The sequence below is a fragment of the Camelina sativa genome, chromosome 13 (genome assembly GCF_030686135.1).
Source record: "Camelina sativa cultivar CO46 ecotype springtype chromosome 13, ASM3068613v1".
Lineage (NCBI taxonomy): Eukaryota > Viridiplantae > Streptophyta > Magnoliopsida > Brassicales > Brassicaceae > Camelina > Camelina sativa.
The window spans coordinates 24,295,345-24,312,585 of NC_141892.1; the positions used below are offsets into that span (position 1 = coordinate 24,295,345).

At 35.8% G+C, this 17,241-nt stretch overlaps 2 protein-coding genes and 1 pseudogene across 2 annotated transcripts; 2 read left to right on the forward strand and 1 right to left on the reverse strand.

The window, feature by feature from the left end:
- Positions 1–73: 73 nt before the first annotated feature.
- Positions 74–3,224, reverse strand: LOC104737379 (equilibrative nucleotide transporter 3-like). The gene is made up of 9 exons (XM_019235082.2): positions 3,025–3,224; positions 2,863–2,911; positions 2,674–2,778; positions 2,413–2,568; positions 2,193–2,336; positions 1,994–2,099; positions 1,715–1,887; positions 843–1,256; positions 74–386 (listed from the first exon to the last, which is right to left on the reverse strand). Exons 2-9 carry the CDS (start codon positions 2,902–2,904, stop codon positions 273–275), a joined length of 1,254 nt encoding a protein of 417 aa, XP_019090627.2. The 5' UTR covers positions 2,905–2,911; positions 3,025–3,224; the 3' UTR covers positions 74–272.
- Positions 3,225–6,225: 3,001 nt separating this feature from the next.
- LOC147929924 (uncharacterized) lies at positions 6,226–11,843 on the forward strand (annotated as a pseudogene).
- A 2,556-nt stretch (positions 11,844–14,399) lies between these two features.
- Positions 14,400–17,046, forward strand: LOC104738451 (uncharacterized). Its single transcript, XM_087481933.1, has 2 exons — positions 14,400–14,882; positions 15,662–17,046. The coding sequence occupies exons 1-2, from the start codon at positions 14,651–14,653 to the stop codon at positions 16,807–16,809; spliced, it is 1,380 nt and encodes a 459-aa protein (XP_087338059.1). The 5' UTR covers positions 14,400–14,650; the 3' UTR covers positions 16,810–17,046.
- Positions 17,047–17,241: the final 195 nt, after the last annotated feature.

Sequence of the window (17,241 nt, forward strand, 5' to 3'; positions counted from 1 at the left end):
GTTTTGGTTTTCCGGTGTCTAGGATCCCAACATGTACTTTTGGTCCTTAATTTAGTTCGACCTCGTAGTACTGCTATCGAAACACAAAAAGTATACTCTTGCGGGTGAAGAAACAGACTTAAAACATGATCGACTTAAGACACTTACAAGTTACAGGAAATAAATTGATTTTTGAGCCGAATGACAAAATAATAATAATAATTTCCAGTTACAAGGAAATGCTCATAATTTTTTTTTTTTTTTTTAATGTGATCAAGAATCTTGTTCATAACTCAAAAGACATTCTTCTTACCAATAAGCCATAACCAATCCAAGGCAACTCCGGCAAATACTCCTCCTAACAGAAACATTACCATTAAATTCCCTAACGCATTCTGCTCCGGACCCTTCACAAAAACAAACACCACGACAAAATCAGAACAAATATGTAGAGGTTGATTGTTTATAATTGTGTTTGTATTTAAAAACATTGTGCTAGCGTATATAGTTTTCAGAAAATAAAACTTTTAATTTTGTCGCAAAGAACATAAAACTTTTGCAACTTTATTGGATAAGTGTGTTAATTTATAAATAAAAACCCACCATTCTAGGTCCTTTTTCTCAAAAAAAATCGTTACAAAATAAGTAAATATAAATGCAAAGGTAAAACGCAAGAAGGAGAAAAGAGGTTTCATGGTTACGTTTATAGTTTGCAAAAGAACGTATTAGAATTAAATAATTAAATATTAATTTTTATAAAGGTTCAAACATAAAATAAGTTTTCTTATAAAACAATGAAAGTGTCTTGTTTGCGTATACGAAAATAAACAATATCTATTTTAGGAAAGGTTAAGTTAGGTTACCTTGTAGCCTTTAGGAGCTATAGTGAGAATGCAAACACTAAGATGTCCATTAGTCAGTCCCAAGATAGAAATGAGCATAATCATCCATCCTTGATCACCATATTTCGCAGTGAAGTAGAATGCCGGAATAAGGAAAAAACGCAACAAAACCGCAATTGTGAGTCCTTTTCTATTCTCAATTTTGAGCCATTTTACCAACGGTGTGTACCTTCCAACCAAATCCCAACAATTGTACATCGCTATTAGGACAAGCGCGTACCATGTGCCTAGTCCGTGTTGTCCCGTGTTCTCATATAAAAACCCGGGAACAATGGATAATGTCAAAAGGTAGAGGAGGAAAATATTCATTGCATAGTCTATGTTTTGAAGCAACAACTCTTTGTTGCTTAGCCTTTGATTCTGGGAATCATTAGTCTGCATAGAAAAATCAAGAAACGAAAAAAAAAAAAACTTAAAGTAAACAGAAATTGAGAAAGAGAACATTCTTGAAGATAGTCTTGTGAGAAATTGTGAGCTTTCAACTTATAAACCAATTTGTTTTGAGTGGAGAGGTTCACATCATTTATATAATAGTGTTAACTCATCTCAATGTGGGACACTATTACATGCCCACTTAAGATGATGGCTTCTTTGGTTCATTATCTCGGGTCAAAAAACCACTTGTTGGATCATTTATATTCGTTTGAGTTTACTAGGTTCTGTTACTTCGTATATTAGTGTTTGAATCATCTCCAAATTGATTTCTAACTCCAAATCAATAAAAGTGAGGTTAAACACTCATATGCTTTATATACGAGTGTTGAATGGTCTCCAAAATGATATAGGATATTCTACCACATATCTTATGAGATTTCGAGGATTGTTAAAGTTACCGATTCTGATTGGTTGAGGATACCAGCAGCAACAAGATCAGCAGAAACAGTCTGTGATCCTTCAGAAGCGGCTTTACTTCGGTAGTACTTAATAATAGGAAGTTTCGGGAACACATACGCGTATAGAATAACGCATAGAAACTCTATGAGTGTTGCGGTTGCTAAAAATATCACTGCAAAAAGGAAAGATGAGAAGAAAGAACTGAAGTGTTTAAGCACTTGATCAGCTATCAAGTTTCGGATTTGAGATGTTCAAGACAAAATTTTTTTTTAACTCACTTGCTCCTTTTCGTAGACCGTCATGTGATTTCTCAAATGCTGCTTTAGTGATTAGCCTAATTGCTGATGTTAGAGCACCAGATATAGCCAAACCGGCCATGTATGACTAGAAAGAAGCAAGAAGATATATAACCTAAGCCGGTTAATCCAAACCAGAGAAAGTGAACCGATATCTCTAATTTGTAAAAAGGTATAAAACCTGGATGAGTTCAGGGCACATGAATGATAAGTCTCCCATCATTCCTCCGCGTACAGTAGCGTCCGCTAGTCCAAACAAAGCAACGATTGCGCATAAACCAATGTAAGGTAACATCCCACCGTGTCCTTTGGTTGCCAAATCCAACTGTTTCAAATTAGTCAATATCCCATAATCAGAATCCGGTTTTCAAATATTTTTGTAAGAGTGGACTTGAACTTACAACGATGAGCAAGAATGTGGATATTGTGGATAGCATGTAACCGATCATGTTACGCTTTCGGGTATTGATTTTTGATTCACGGTATGCGAAAATCATGATTGTTCCAAGTGCTAAAGGTTGATATACTACTGTAAGTACCCTTGAAGGATGGTAATCCTATGGAACCAAGAAACATATAATTCAACTTTAGTTTGATATAACCAAGACATCAATTTTCAAAAACCAATTTTGAATCTGATTTCAACCAAAACTAAACAGAACCGGAAAAACGTAGTAGTAATAATCTCCAATTGTGAGCATACTGTTCCAAGAAATGCTAGTTCCGACTCCAAGAATATAGCAAACAGCCATTGCTTGATACTTTCCCTATTGGAGATACATAAACAAGGATCTGAGGAAATAAATTGTTATAAGAGTTTAGATCAGAGTTCTGGTTTAGTGGAAACTAACCTGAAGCTTTTCAGGTGCTTGATTCTCACAACCACTCACCATTGTTACTCTTCTCAAATAGTTGCAGATAACGCAAAATAATGCTATATATTAGTGAATGAATGTATATATATAGAACACAATACGACGTTTCAAGATAATATGCACGAACCTACTACTTACCAGAAACTTAGCACAAGAGATTTCGGAGAGTACAATATTGCGTTTGTTGATTTATTGAATTTTTCCGCATAGGTTTGAAGTTTGACAAATTTGTTACAATGTTAGAATAAGACTAAGAGAAGTGAGAAGTGTTAGAATGTTATAATAAGACCAAACATAATTAGAATTCTATACAAGACTCAGAAGTGTTAGAACGTCACATCGTTAATATTATTAAGCTGTTTATTGTACTTATATTATTCATTTTGGAGGAAAAGAAAAAAGAACGAAAGCTTGTAAGTTTCCATGTTTTTGTTGGCTAGACTAGAAGAAGACAACGGTTGATGTAGGTGTTATAACGGATATGTGAGAAAACATTGTAGAAAACGCAAATTAATAACACCACAAATTAGTGTTGTTCATTAATGAAAGTGAGTTTACGTGCACGGGTGGTGAAGACATAATTATTAACTAATGGGGACAAAGTGTTCATAATATAATGGGAAAGTAATTAAAGTGTAATTTAATCCTAAACCCTATTTGATCTACGAGCTTTTGGGTTAATAGAGAGAACCTCAGAGACGAATCACTCCCTCTTAAATTTTGCGAGTGTACGTTTAATGAAGTTTTAAGTTAATAACATCGTCCCAGACAAGATTACGGTCCGGTCAGGTGGGGACGTCTACTACACTTCCTCATCGGATCCTCAAGTTCTTATGTACTTTTTTCCTTAAAAAAAATGCTAAGAATCTAAAATAAGATGTGTCATAATTTTTTTATATAATAAAATAATAATAATAATAATAATAATAATAATAATAATAATAATAATAATAATAATAATAATAATAATAATAATTTGCTTATATGTATTTTTATTTTCATAGTACAAGATATACTGTATTAGCTTACGTTAAAGGATAAAAAAAATATAATATATTGTAAATATTTTCTTGTCATATCCCCAAATAAACAAAACCTTACTAACGGCGACGCCATGAAAATAATCATTTTCCTTGGTCAAATTCTTCTTTTCGTTATCAATTTATTACTATATAGTCGACCTAAAACGTCATTCCAGATATAAATCGCAACTAAACAACATACAGAGACATTAATTTGAGTTAAATTTAAAGGAAATAATGATTAGTAGTAATCGCCTGTCGTAATAACCAACTCAGCTCAATGTCATTATTTTTTTCTTCTGTCGCTAGAGTAATTAAATACTAAAAAGTCAGGAATTTTTGTTTTCATTCTTTTTTTTTTTTTTTTTGGTGCCGACGTCGAGAACCTTGTTGAAGATTAGATATATATATATATATATTACGTACGAATATTGAGTATATATATGTTATCTTAAATCGTTAAACCACAATATATATTTATTATTTTGTGGAGTCAAATGAATATTGTGAATGATCAGGAGCATCTAACTTCTGGCTGATAACTATCTGACGGCTGCGATGCGTCTGTCATATGAAATGGAATCACGACCAGTAGTTCTCATAAACTATTACTCCTTCCGTTTTAGACAGATTTTTTGTTTAATAATATAAAATGTTTTCAAGTTTCTATGCAACTTTGTGATTAAGTTAATATTATCTATTATGAAATATTGTTCATGATTGGTTGAACTTTTGAAAAGTAAATATTTCTTAATCTCCTGCTTTTGTTAAAACATCCTATATTTTAAAACGAAGGGAGTATTATTTATCCATTATCTATTTATAGATTAATGCTCGTAAAAAAAATTGTCGTATGAGTTATTTACTTATTTATGTTGGACACAAGATTTTTGATTATAGTTTTTGTGTAGTTGAGAAGGAAAAAAAGAGAAAAGATCTATTTTTATATAAAATGAATAGTATAATTATTGAATTAATTAAATACTAGAAAATTATAATTTACATGTAAATTTTTTTATGAAAGTAGCGTGTTAAAGTATAGATTATGCGTTGACCTGGAACAATAATTATCATATGATTTAATCTAACGAAAAATAACAACATATGACAAATAATTAAAAAAAAAAATATTTTAATATGTAATATTTCGTGTATCGTATATGTAGAATCATCTATAATAAATCTAAGGTCTCTAATGAAAAATGCGTTAAATAATCATTATTTATAAGAATTGTTCATTGTTAACTAAATATGATTTAAATAGCTAAATAATATGATTAGATCAAATATTCTAAATGATGTTATAATAATAAGATATTATCAAAAAAATATGAGGATCGCCAAAAAAAATAAAATAATACATCCATTAGAATCACCATTAATGGACAAGTAAAATATGTTATTCTGTCGTTTTAAATTACTTGTTGTTTAAGATTTTTTACACAAATTAAAAAAACAACCAAATTTTCTATTTTACTTATTATTTAATATATTTTTAAATTTTTAGGTTAATACATTAAAATATTTGAGATAAAATTGGTTTTTGTACCAAATATATGCATTGAATATAAAAATGACAACTATTATAAACTAAAAATTTTACTCTAAAAGACAACTAGAAAAAATGGGAGAGAATATTTAGAAGTTAAAACCACATAAATAATTACAAATATACAACCCCTTTTAAAAATACTTACCTACTCTAGTTTTCGCTTTTAAGTTTCCACTACAGTATCATTTGAACAATTGTCGGAACACTACAAGAAAACAGTTGATTTGTGACGGAAATCTGCGATGGCGAAAGTTCCTCGCAAATTTGCGACGGCGTTGCGAGTAGTTTGCTAGGAAGGCGAGGGTACTTGCAATTCCCTCGCAAAATTTGCGAGGATTGCGAGGGAGTTACTATGGTTTTGCAACTCCGCTAAAGTTCCTCGCAAAACACTCGCAACTCCCTCGCAATATTGCGCGAATTAGCGATGACGAAATCCGTACCAAATTTGCGAGGGAGTTGCTAGGGACAATGATGTCGGCAGCCACATTTTTCCCGAGTGTAACTGTTATGTCGGCATAACAGTAAAAGCCTCGCAAATCCCTTGCAAGATAACAAAATTTTATACTTCCCTCGCAAATCCCTTGCAAGTTTCCCTAGCAAATTCATAGCAACTATTTTTAGTAAGCCTATAAATAGCAAGTTCATGATCCATGGAAACTACAACACAAAACACTTCCAACAAAAACATTTTTACTACCAAAAAAATATTGTGAGAGAAAAAAAGGCTACAAAAAAAAGGCCTAAACACTTTTAAATTCAATAATAATGTTTGGAGGCGGGCATCATGAGATATACACAACGAGACGGTGGATGTACAATCACAGAGATCCAGAGACCGGTGATGTGACGAGAGAGTTTTGTGATGGGTTGCGCGCTTTCATGTACGAGGCGACAAACCAAGACTTTGCTCGTCAAAACGGTACAATATTTTGTCCATGTCCTAAGTGCTGCAACGATAAGTATTTGGAATTTAATCTAGTGAAAAAGCATCTTTATAATAGAGGATTTATGCCAAATTACTATGTATGGTTTCGTCATGGAGAGGGTTGTAGTAGTAATGTTGGAAGTAGTAGTATGAATTATGTTGTTGATCAACCTAGTAATTATGGGCATCAAGAATCTGATCAATTTGGTTTTTATGGGTATAATAAAGAAAATAGATTTCATGATATGGTTAATGATGCATTTCATGAAACTACTGTTGCATTTCTTGAGAATATTACGGAAGAACCCAACGTAGATGCACAACGTTTTTATACTATGTTAGATGCTGCAAATCAACCTATCTACAATGGATGTAGAGAAGGTCATTCTAAGTTATCATTGGCATCTAGGATGATGACAATTAAAGCTGATAATAACTTAAGTGGGAATTGCATTGATTCTTGGGCTGAACTCATTAAAGAGTATTTGCCAGCTGATAATGTATCGGCTGAGAACTACTATGAAATACAGAAGTTGGTTGCGAGTCTTGGATTACCATCTGAAATGATTGATGTGTGCGTTGACTATTGCATGATTTTCTGGAAAGATGATGATAAGTTGCAGGAATGTCGGTTTTGTGGGAAGCCGAGATATCAGCCTACTGAAGGAAGGACGCGAGTGCCATATAAACGTATGTGGTACTTGTCTGTTGCTGATAGATTGAAACGCCTATACCAATCAAAACGGACTGCAGCGGCAATGAGATGGCATGAAGAACATTCTACTGAAGAAGGACAAATTACACACTCATCTAATGCAAAGGCGTGGAAACATTTTCAATCGCTATATCCTGACTTTGCTCAAGAGTGTAGGAATGTTTATCTTGGGTTGTGTACAGATGGTTTTAGTCCATTTGGTATGTCAGGGAGGCAATATTCTTTATGGCCTGTTATATTGACGCCATACAATCTTCCTCCAGATATGTGTATGCAAAGCGAATTTCTGTTCTTGAGTATTTTGGTACCAGGTCCAAAGCATCCGAAGCGAGCTCTAGATATCTTCTTGCAACCTCTGATTCATGAGCTGAAGCAGTTGTGGTATGAAGGTGTTCAGACATTCGATTCGTCGCGAGAACAGAATTTCAATATGCGGGCAATGTTAATGTGGATGATTAGTGACTTCCCTGCGTACGGAATGTTATCTGGGTGGACAACACACGGAAGATTATCATGTCCTTATTGTATGGATCGTACCGAGGCGGTTCAGTTAAAGTATGGGCGAAAACCTTGCTGGTTTGATTGTCAGCGTCGATTTCTTCCCTTGCATCATCCGTACCGGAAGAACAAGAAGTTGTTAAAGAAGAATAAAGTTGTGTGTGTTCCTCCACCAACTTATGTCTCTGGAAATGATTTGTTTGAGCAGATTGATTACTACGGCGCTTAATAAACATGTAAACGTGGGGGTAACTATCACACACCAGCAAACATGCCAGATGGATATGGAAGCTCTCACAATTGGCATAAGCAGAGTATTTTTTGGGAGCTTCCATATTGGAAAGATCTTCTATTGCGGCACAACCTTGACGTATGCACATCGAGAAAAACTTTTTTGATAATTTCATCGTTACGCTTCCGAATGTGCAGGGTAAAACAAAAGATAGCAATAGATCTAAGTTGGATTTGGCGGATATATGGGCAAGGATCGATTTACATCTTACAAGAGATGGGAAATTACTTGTACCCTAATTTCGATTGTCAGCAGAGGCTAAGAAGGTGTTGTTCGAGTGGGTGAAATCTGAAGTGAAGTTTCCAGATGGATTTGTCTCAAAAATTTCAAGATGTGTAGAGCAAGGCCAAAAATTTTCAGGTATGAAGAGCCATGATTGTCATGTCTTCATGCAACGACTACTACCATTTGTATTTCTTGAGCTCTTGCCAACACACGTTCATGAAGCAATTGCAGGTATATAAGTATATAATTATATATATGTATATATTGATATATATATATATATACTTATTACATTGGTTTGTAGGTATCAGAGTTTTTTCCGGGACATATGCACTAGAACATTGATCACTAATGGCATAGAGCAGTTACGAGATAATATTCTAGTGTTAATTTCCCCCTGCTTTTTTTGACGTGATGAGACATCTTCCTATCCATCTACAACATGAAGCTGATTTTGGTGGGCCAGTGCAGTTTCGTTGGATATATCCTTTTGAGCGGTTTATGAAATCTCTTAAAGAAAAGGCCAAAAATCTTGCCAGAGTTAAGGGGTCGATAGTCACCGGGAGTTTAACCGAGGAAACGTCTCACTTCACATCATACTACTTTAGCCCCACCGTGAGAACCAAGAAAACACGTACTCGACGATATGATGACGGAGGCGTTGCACCTACATATAATGTTCCTGATGTTCCTGATGTTCCAGATATCTTTGCTCCGATAGGAAGACCTGCTGGAAAGTTAAAGGAAGTTTGGTGGGAAGATCATAGCTATTGTCGAGTAGCTCACAATTACATCTTGAGGAATCAAGATTATGTTCAACCTTTTGAAAGGTATTTTTAAAAAAAACTAAAATTTATTCTATTTTCTAAGAGAACGAACTAACAAATCTCTATTTTTTAAGACTTTTTGAAACGCAGATTCGTGAAGCATATCCTAATTTAGAAGAATCTGACTATGAGGCTTACAAAGAGCGGGATTTCGCTAATTGGATAAAATTTTATGTAAGTTTATATATATGAAATAAATTTAAACTATATATGTATTATAGTTTAAAATTTAAATAAACTTATGGTCTAAATACTATTTGTTTATATAGGTTCAGAATGGATGTGGAAATGAACCCTTGCCTCTTTGGTTGCATGAGCTCGTTCAAGAACCAAGAGCGCATATCACTACTGCTCCGATGTACTTCTCGCGGTTATACTTTTCATACGTACGCACACGGTTGCCGCAAAGCTACAGCAAATTATGGAATTTATGTACAAGCTGGTGATAGCGATTTCTATGGCGTTTTGCAACAAATATTAGAAGTTGATTATCCAGGCCTTCTGAATCTGAGATGCGTACTTTTCAAGTGTAACTAGTACGATCCATCGGCCCGAGGCGTGCGAGTAAATAATTGGGGAGTTGTCGATGTGAATGCGAACAGATCATACCCCAAATTTGATCCTTTCATCCTAGCATCACAAGCACAACAAGTGAGCTTTCTTCCCTATCCTCGCTTAAGGCCAAGACGTGAAATGTGGTTATCAATCATTAAAGTTAATCCTCGAGGCCATATAATCGGGTTAGTTGATGATCAAGGCGTATTGCAACAAGAAAGAGTCGGTGAAATTTCCATTCCAAACATGTCAACAGAAGATGTTATCCACACTGATCCACAAAACAGGCAAATTGAAGATGGTGATGATGTTTCTGAAGAAGAGGGTGAATTAGACGAATTCGAAGAGTCCGACGATGGAGAAGATTCTAATGAGGATAATGTAATTTCTAGTAGTTCAGAAAATGAATTTGATTGACCAATAGTAGTTTTTCTAGTTTTTTTTTTAAAAAAACAAAAAGATATTTGCGAGGGATTTGCGTTGGATTTGCGAGGGAATGCTTCTATGGTCTCGCAAGGTAGTCGTAAGTCCCTCGCAAAAGCCTATACCTTAAACATTATTTGCAAGGGATTTACGACTTTATCCTAACCCTAACTATTTAAATAGTGTGAGGGATTTACGAGTGCTTTGCTAAGTCTTTGCGAGGGATTTGCGAGGGAGTTCCTGCTATTTCTCGCAAATACGTCGTTAATCCCTCGCAAAGATTATACCCTAAACACTAGATGCTCAAACCCTAAGCTTTTCCACATTGCAATGGATTATTGTGTGTCAATGTGGGTGACATCTTCTATTGATATGTTTGCAATAGAAATTTGATGCTCTAACCCTAAGCTTTTGAACTAGATGATCAAACCCTAAGCTTACACCCTAAATCCTATAGTATGTTGATGATGAATTTGAAAAAGATCTTGAATAGAAGAAATTGAAGTTTCTGATGATGGAGGAGAATTTTATGATAATAAAGTAGTTTCTAATAGTTAAGAAGATAAATCTGATTGCGCAATTGTGGTTTTTCTTGTTTTTTCAAAAAAGATTTATTAACTTGCGAGGGATTTGCATTAGAATTGCGAGGGAATTCTTGAATTGTCTCGCAAAGTCATAGTTAATCCCTCGCAAAACCTACACATTAAATGTATTTTGCGAGGGACTAACGACCACAACCTAAATCCCAAACATTTAAATATTGCGAGGGATTTGCGAGGAATCCTAGTTAGTCCCTCGCAAAGTCGAAAACCCTAAAACCAAAAAGTTGACTCGCAAATCCCTCGTAATATTTAATTGTATGCGAGGGATTTGCGGGGGACCCTAGGTAATCTCTCGCAAAATTGTAAACCCTAGACACAACTATATTACGAGGGATTTGCGAGTCATTCTAGTTAATCCCTTGCAAATCGTAAACCCTAAACACCATTAGTCTAGCTAATCCCTCACAATATTTAATAAGTGCGACAGATTTGCGAGGATTCATAGCTAATCCCTCGCGAATTTTGCTAGGGATTTGTGAGGTAACAAAATGTTTATATATACAAACGCAAACGAGTTTGAGCGAAGCTCAAACCAGCCGCCGACAAAACCTAATCTTCTTCTTCCTCCTCCGATCAACTTCTTCCTCTTCCGATAAGCTTCTTCCCAAACCATCTTCTCCCTCTTCCGATCTGGTTCTCCCTCCTCCGATCAACTTCTTCCTCTTCTGATAAGCTTCTTCCTCTTCCGATCTGCTTTACTCTTCTTCCGATCTTCTTCAATCCTAATCTGAAAGGTATAAACCCTAATCTTGTTTTGTTTTCGTTTTTGATTTTGTTTAATCTCGTTTTGTTTTTATTTTGTATTTGATTTTGATTTTGTTTTGTTTTGTATAAACCCTAATTTAATTTCGTTTTTAAAAGCTTTTGATTTCATTATATATAAACCCTAATTTGGTTTTAATTTCGATTTTGATTTTGATTTTAATTTCGATTTTGATCTTCTAATTATATAATTTCGATCTGCATGTTACTAATTACTAATTGGAAATTTGATTTTCTTTTCTTATAGATGTTTGGAGGCAACGATTACACAAGATTTCTTTTGGATGCGGGTTTAGCCTCTCCCAGTACTTCTAATCGTCGTGGTCCCTCCGGTTCTAACAACTCAAACCCCGGTTCTCACAATAACCGCTGTGCAACCTCGCAACCCCTGCCTGTGACGCCTCCTTCTAATAATACGCCTTCACCATCTCCTTCGCATGGTGGCTCTGAGCTGAACCCTGACACTCCTGCATCTCAACACGCGCATTCCTCCTCTACAATCATGTCCCAACGTCTCAACAATCTGACATTGGAGGAGTTACTCGATAGTTCTGGATGATCTAGTTTAACTAAACTCGATCCTCACCGACCTCCAGGAACTTTGTGGTAAGTTTGTTTTATGTTTTTAATTTGTAATATAATTCAAAATTTGTGTTTTCATGGATTCTAATATGTATTTCTTTTGAAGGTTTGACCAAGACTCTTGTGTTGCGGCTAGTGTTCGAAGCATATTTGAAAGAGATTTCTAAGAGTCCCATGCCAATTGGACACAGACGCCGAGTGCAGTGGTAGACCGTTGGTATGAAATGTTTGCGGTAAGTTCAGTCTATTTGTTTGCTATTTACAGTTTGTTTTCTATGCCTTTATTAACTATAGAGTTATCCCTTTTTTTGCAAGCAAATATACAATTGGGACCGTAGCATAAATGATAGAGTGAGGCGAGAGTTTGAGGGCAAGTTGTGTGATCAAGTTTCACGGTGGAAGTCAAAGTGGAAGCTTAAAGGTGATGAGGCAAAGCCACGATGGATTGATCCTCAGGTATGGGCTGGTCTTGTTCGGTATTTGCTTGATCCTAAATCAGAGATCAAGAGCAACAACAGTCGGAATGCTCGCTATCATGATCCGAAGGGAACCGGAATATACAAGCATCGTTCAGGCCAAACGTCGTTTAAAGCCCGTGCTCGAAAGCATGTAAGTTCTTTAAGTTTTTTTTTTCTTTTCTTATAATTATGCCTTCTGACCTATGGCTCATTTACTGATGGCAAGTCCGAGTCCTTGTTCAATGAAGTGTTGTCCAAGATTCAAGAGTTGGAATATGAGATTTGTACCAGGGATAATGGAGAGAGTTCCGCTTCTGGTGGGGTGCCCACTCATATCAAAAACAAAATTTACACTGAGGTAAGTTACAAATTTGTAGTTCTGTTGGTTTTAAATACTAATGATTGTATTTCTAATGATTTTGTGATATCTTGCGATAGTTTTGTTTGAAATGTTAAACTGTTATCATTTTTTTGACTGTTCGTTGAACTGTTGCCATTGTTTTGGTTGGGATAATTTTTGAATCATGTGTATGTGATATCTTTGATGGGTTTGTATGTTATAACTTGTGATTCTTTTGTATGTCATTCCCCCACCAATTGTTTTGTGTTATCTTGTTTTCTGATATCTTCCATTGTTTTGAATGTGATAACTTGCGATTTTGTTTGTTGTTCTGTTGTTAGGTTGCTCCGAAGAAAAAAAACAGGATTTTTGGAGTTGGTTCTCTGCAGTTTAAAGCGTTCTCTTCCGGTAGCGGTCCACCACATTCGTCTTCAGCTAATGATCCAGTTATATTGGCTCAGAAACTTGCTGCAACTGAGGAGTGTATCCAAACCCAGGCAACTCAAATCCAAGAAAGTGCTCAAAGAATGCATAGCTATGATGCATACTTCGACTACCTTGCAGAAAAAGACCCTGAGTTTGCAGCCAAGTTCCGGAACCTGACCAACCTAGCAGCTTCCACCAATCCGGAGGGCACCAACCCAGATGGCAACACCGGTGAAATGGTAGCAGCTGGTAGCCAAACTGGGACCAGAAACGTGACATCTCTCTCTCCATCCTTTTGATCTATGTTCTTCTTTGTTCTTTTGATCTATGTTTTTTTTTTGTCGACAATACTCAAACTAAACCTTTTGTAATATTTATGTTTTATATTATTTAGAATTTTATCTATCGAATTTCAATTTTTTTTTTTTTTTAGAATTTAATTCTCGACTCTGATTCTAAAAATATTTTTAGAATTTAGAATTTTTTTAGAATTAACAAGAAAATATCAAATATTTATGTACTAGTATATTAAATATCAATTCTGATTTTTTTTTTATTATGCACAAAAATTTGCGAGGGATGAACTATGACAATATTGCAACGTATTTGCTAGAGACGAAAATCCTTGCAAATTGCGTGACGATTGCGAGATAAGAAATCCCTAGCAATCTGCGTGACATCCGCGAGGAAGGTAGTCCCTCGCAAATTGCGAGTGGTTTGCGAGAAAAACATTCCCTCACAATATGCGTGAGATTTGCGAGGAAAAATATTCTTCGCAAAATTTGCGAGGGAATTGCGATGTTGACCAATTTGCGAGACGCGATTTGCGAGGAACTGGTGTGTCTTGCAAATCCGTTGCTAATGTCTATTTGCGAGGGATTTGCGATGTATTCTTCTATCGCAAATCGACTATTTTTTTGTAGTGGAATAGCTTCGGTATTGTATACTAACCTATGCATTATATGATGCTCACGATTACAAAATCTCCCATATTAATCGAGATCGATTTTAGTTTGACATTTATATACAGTCTCTCAATTGGTAAAATCTTGCCTAGAAATCCTCTATTTCCAATAAATGAAATTATGTATTTCTATCTGATTTGGTTAATAAATACTTTCTCCGTTTCAAAATATACGATGTTTTAACTAAAGCACGCAGATTAAGAAGTCTTTACTTTTAACAAGTTCAACCAATTAGAAACAATACTGTATAATATAAAATACTAAACTAATATAAAAGTTGCATAGAAACTTGAAAACATTTTATATTATGAAACAAACAATTTTTTTAAAACATCTTATATTTTGAAACAGAGAGTATATCAATTCGGTTTAAAACTCCGGTCAAGTAATGATGCGGGGTACATGACAGTCACGTATCTCTAACATATGATCTTCCCGAACATTCACCTTTAAAGGTTTAATAATTATATGCTCGTTCGTTGTATCATATGTAATCGAATAAAAAAAAAAAAAAAAAAACATAAATCCCCAAATTACCAAAATCCTCGGCGACGACAAAGAGGAGAGAGATAGAGAGAGAGAGAAAAAAAAAACAATGGCTTCTTCGATCCTTCCGCCGGAGCTGGACAACGACTCACTTGCATCATCGCCGAGATCGGAGTACGATAGTCAGCCACGTGTACGGTTCATGTGCACTTTCGGAGGAAGGATCTTGCCTCGTCCCCCTGATAACCAGCTCTGTTACGTCGGCGGTGATAATCGTATGGTCGCCGTTCATCGTCACACTACTTTCGCCTCTCTCCTCAGTAAACTTGCTAAACTCTCCGGTAAGCTCTTTATTTTCTTCTTCTTAATCTCATCTCATTCATTAATCTCCTCGTATTGTTATAATCGTATGGTCGCCGTTCATCTGATTCACGTCATGATCTTTGTTAAAAGCGATTAGGTAGTTTGTTTTTTTTTGAGTTTTCGATCCTGAAAAATTATTTAGTACTAGTAGTAACGGTTTGATGCAGCTTAGATCACAATTTGTTTGCTAGACTTAGGCCGACTATGAAAAGTTTAGATTATGATGAATGAATTATTGGTTTTTTGCAGCTTTTTTTGAAATTAATATTTGTAAAAATTTGGCAGATGGTTATTGGCCACAAAAGTCTGGCATATTGCTGGAAAGTATTAAAATTTAAATTAATGTGTTTTTTTAAAAAATGTTTTTGTTCGATCATTTCGTTTTGCACGATACTAAAAGATTATCTTCGACTGGGAATATTTGATTCAATGATTACTAGTAACGTTCAGAATAGAAAAAGATTTGGGTTTTTTCTTAGAAGAAGTTTTATACCGATCACTATCAGAACTATTGGATAAAAATCTTTTTGTAAACTATGAAAATAAATGAATTATTGGTTTATTTGAAACATTTTTGCTGCTTTTTTTAGAACAAAAAAAAAATGTAGTAAAACTTCATAATTGTTGGAAATTGGGCAGATATTTATTGGGTGCAACATTTTGGAACTTTGCGGGAAAGTATTGAATTTTGTATAGTAAAATAATAAAAAATTGATTTGGAAAAAATAATAATAATGATGGGAATATATTGGATAAGGTAAAAGCAACATAAGCGTGAAGTACCAGCTACCAAACGAAGATCTTGACGCCTTGATCTCCGTATCAACGGACGAAGATGTAGAGAACATGATGGACGAGTACGACCGCGTCGCACTCAATCAAAACCCACGCGCCTCTCGTCTTCGTCTCTTCCTCTTCACCAATAACGTCGCCGGTGAAGAAGATAACGATAGTCGAGCTAGCAGTATCAGCTCACTCCTCGACAGCTCCGTTAATCGTGAGCAATGGTTTCTCGACGCTCTCAATCTCGGCTCCTCCGCCGTTACCGCCGGTTCTAACGGCGGTTCCGGTAGAGTGTTCGAGCGGGTTAGATCTGAGGTTTCGTCGATCGTTTCGGAGGTTCCTGATTACCTCTTCGGATTGGATACTTTCGATGAAACTGCTCCGCCGCATGAGCTTCGTGATCGTGATCCCAGAGCTAAGATCCGAAGAGAGGTTTCGACGCTTTCGGATCCTGGTTCGCCTCGCCGTGATGTTCCTTCCCCGTATGGTTCGACGTCCTCGGCTCCTGTGATGCGATCATCTACGCCGGAACTTCCGCCACCGGGTTTAACTAAACCGGAAAGTCCTGAACAGGTTTCGACCCCGAAATCTGATCCTCAACCGGAGCACTTAATTCAACAGACTAATCTCCCGGTTAACTCCCAATGGCAATACGCGCCAGGTCCACAGATTCATTACCAGGGTCATCCCGTTCACCAAACACCGGTTTATTACGTTCCTAATTCGGTTCAACCAGGAAATCATATGGTTCAACCAGGAAATCATATGGTTCAACCGGGTAATCATATGGTTCAACCGGGAAATCATATGGTACAACAGGGTAATCATATGGTTCAGCCGGTTCAAATGCCAGCTCAGTATCTGCAACAATACCATCAGGTACCAATGGGATACCACCAACCTCAGCCTAATCAGATGGCTGGTCCGGGTCAAGTATACGGTGGAACGGTTAGGCCGATTATGATGGCAGTTGATGGAGTTAATCGGACAGGTTATTATGGAATGAAACAACCCGGTCCGGTTCAAATGTATCATCAACACCCTGGTATGGTTGTTCCTGGCGCAGAAGAACAACAACAATACAGAACCGAGACGGATTCAGATCCGGGTCGGGCTTCTTAGCTGGTTGAAGAAGAAGAGATATGAAAATGATCAAACTCGGGTTTTTGTCATTTGGAGTCGTGGTGGCTCTTCGTTACTGTGTGAACTGTGTAATAAATATTTTTGTTGTTGTTTTCTACTTTTCTATAATTTATTTTTTTTTGTGGGTAATTTTTGTTTTACAATACGAACTATGATGAACAGTAAATCCCGATAATAATATTATAATCTATCAATAATGAAGTACATTTGCTATTATATGGTCAACTTGGTTACTAGATTTTTTTTACTTTAGTGGAAAAGATGTATGCAGAAAAATGTCAAACGTACAAATTTTTAGCGAGGTCTTATTTGTGTGGGTGGTGTGAGTAGTGAAGTCTTGTTACTTGACCTTTGCTAACGTATTCGTTACATCTCCGTCTGACCGTTTTCAATGGCGTAATTTTCTCTCTT

Bases quoted from the DNA above. Each gene is read 5' to 3' on its own strand.
- LOC104738451 (XM_087481933.1), top strand. From the start codon at position 14,651: ATGGCTTCTTCGATCCTTCCGCCGGAGCTGGACAACGACTCACTTGCA. The intron at 14,883-15,661 runs GTAAGCTCTTTA...ATATTGGATAAG, and splicing joins TAAACTTGCTAAACTCTCCG to GTAAAAGCAACATAAGCGTG.
- LOC104737379 (XM_019235082.2), bottom strand. From the start codon at position 2,904: ATGGTGAGTGGTTGTGAGAATCAAGCACCTGAAAAGCTTCAG. The intron at 2,779-2,862 runs GTTAGTTTCCAC...TATCTCCAATAG, and splicing joins AAGCACCTGAAAAGCTTCAG to GGAAAGTATCAAGCAATGGC. The intron at 387-842 runs GTAACCTAACTT...GTTTTTGTGAAG, and splicing joins TAGCTCCTAAAGGCTACAAG to GGTCCGGAGCAGAATGCGTT.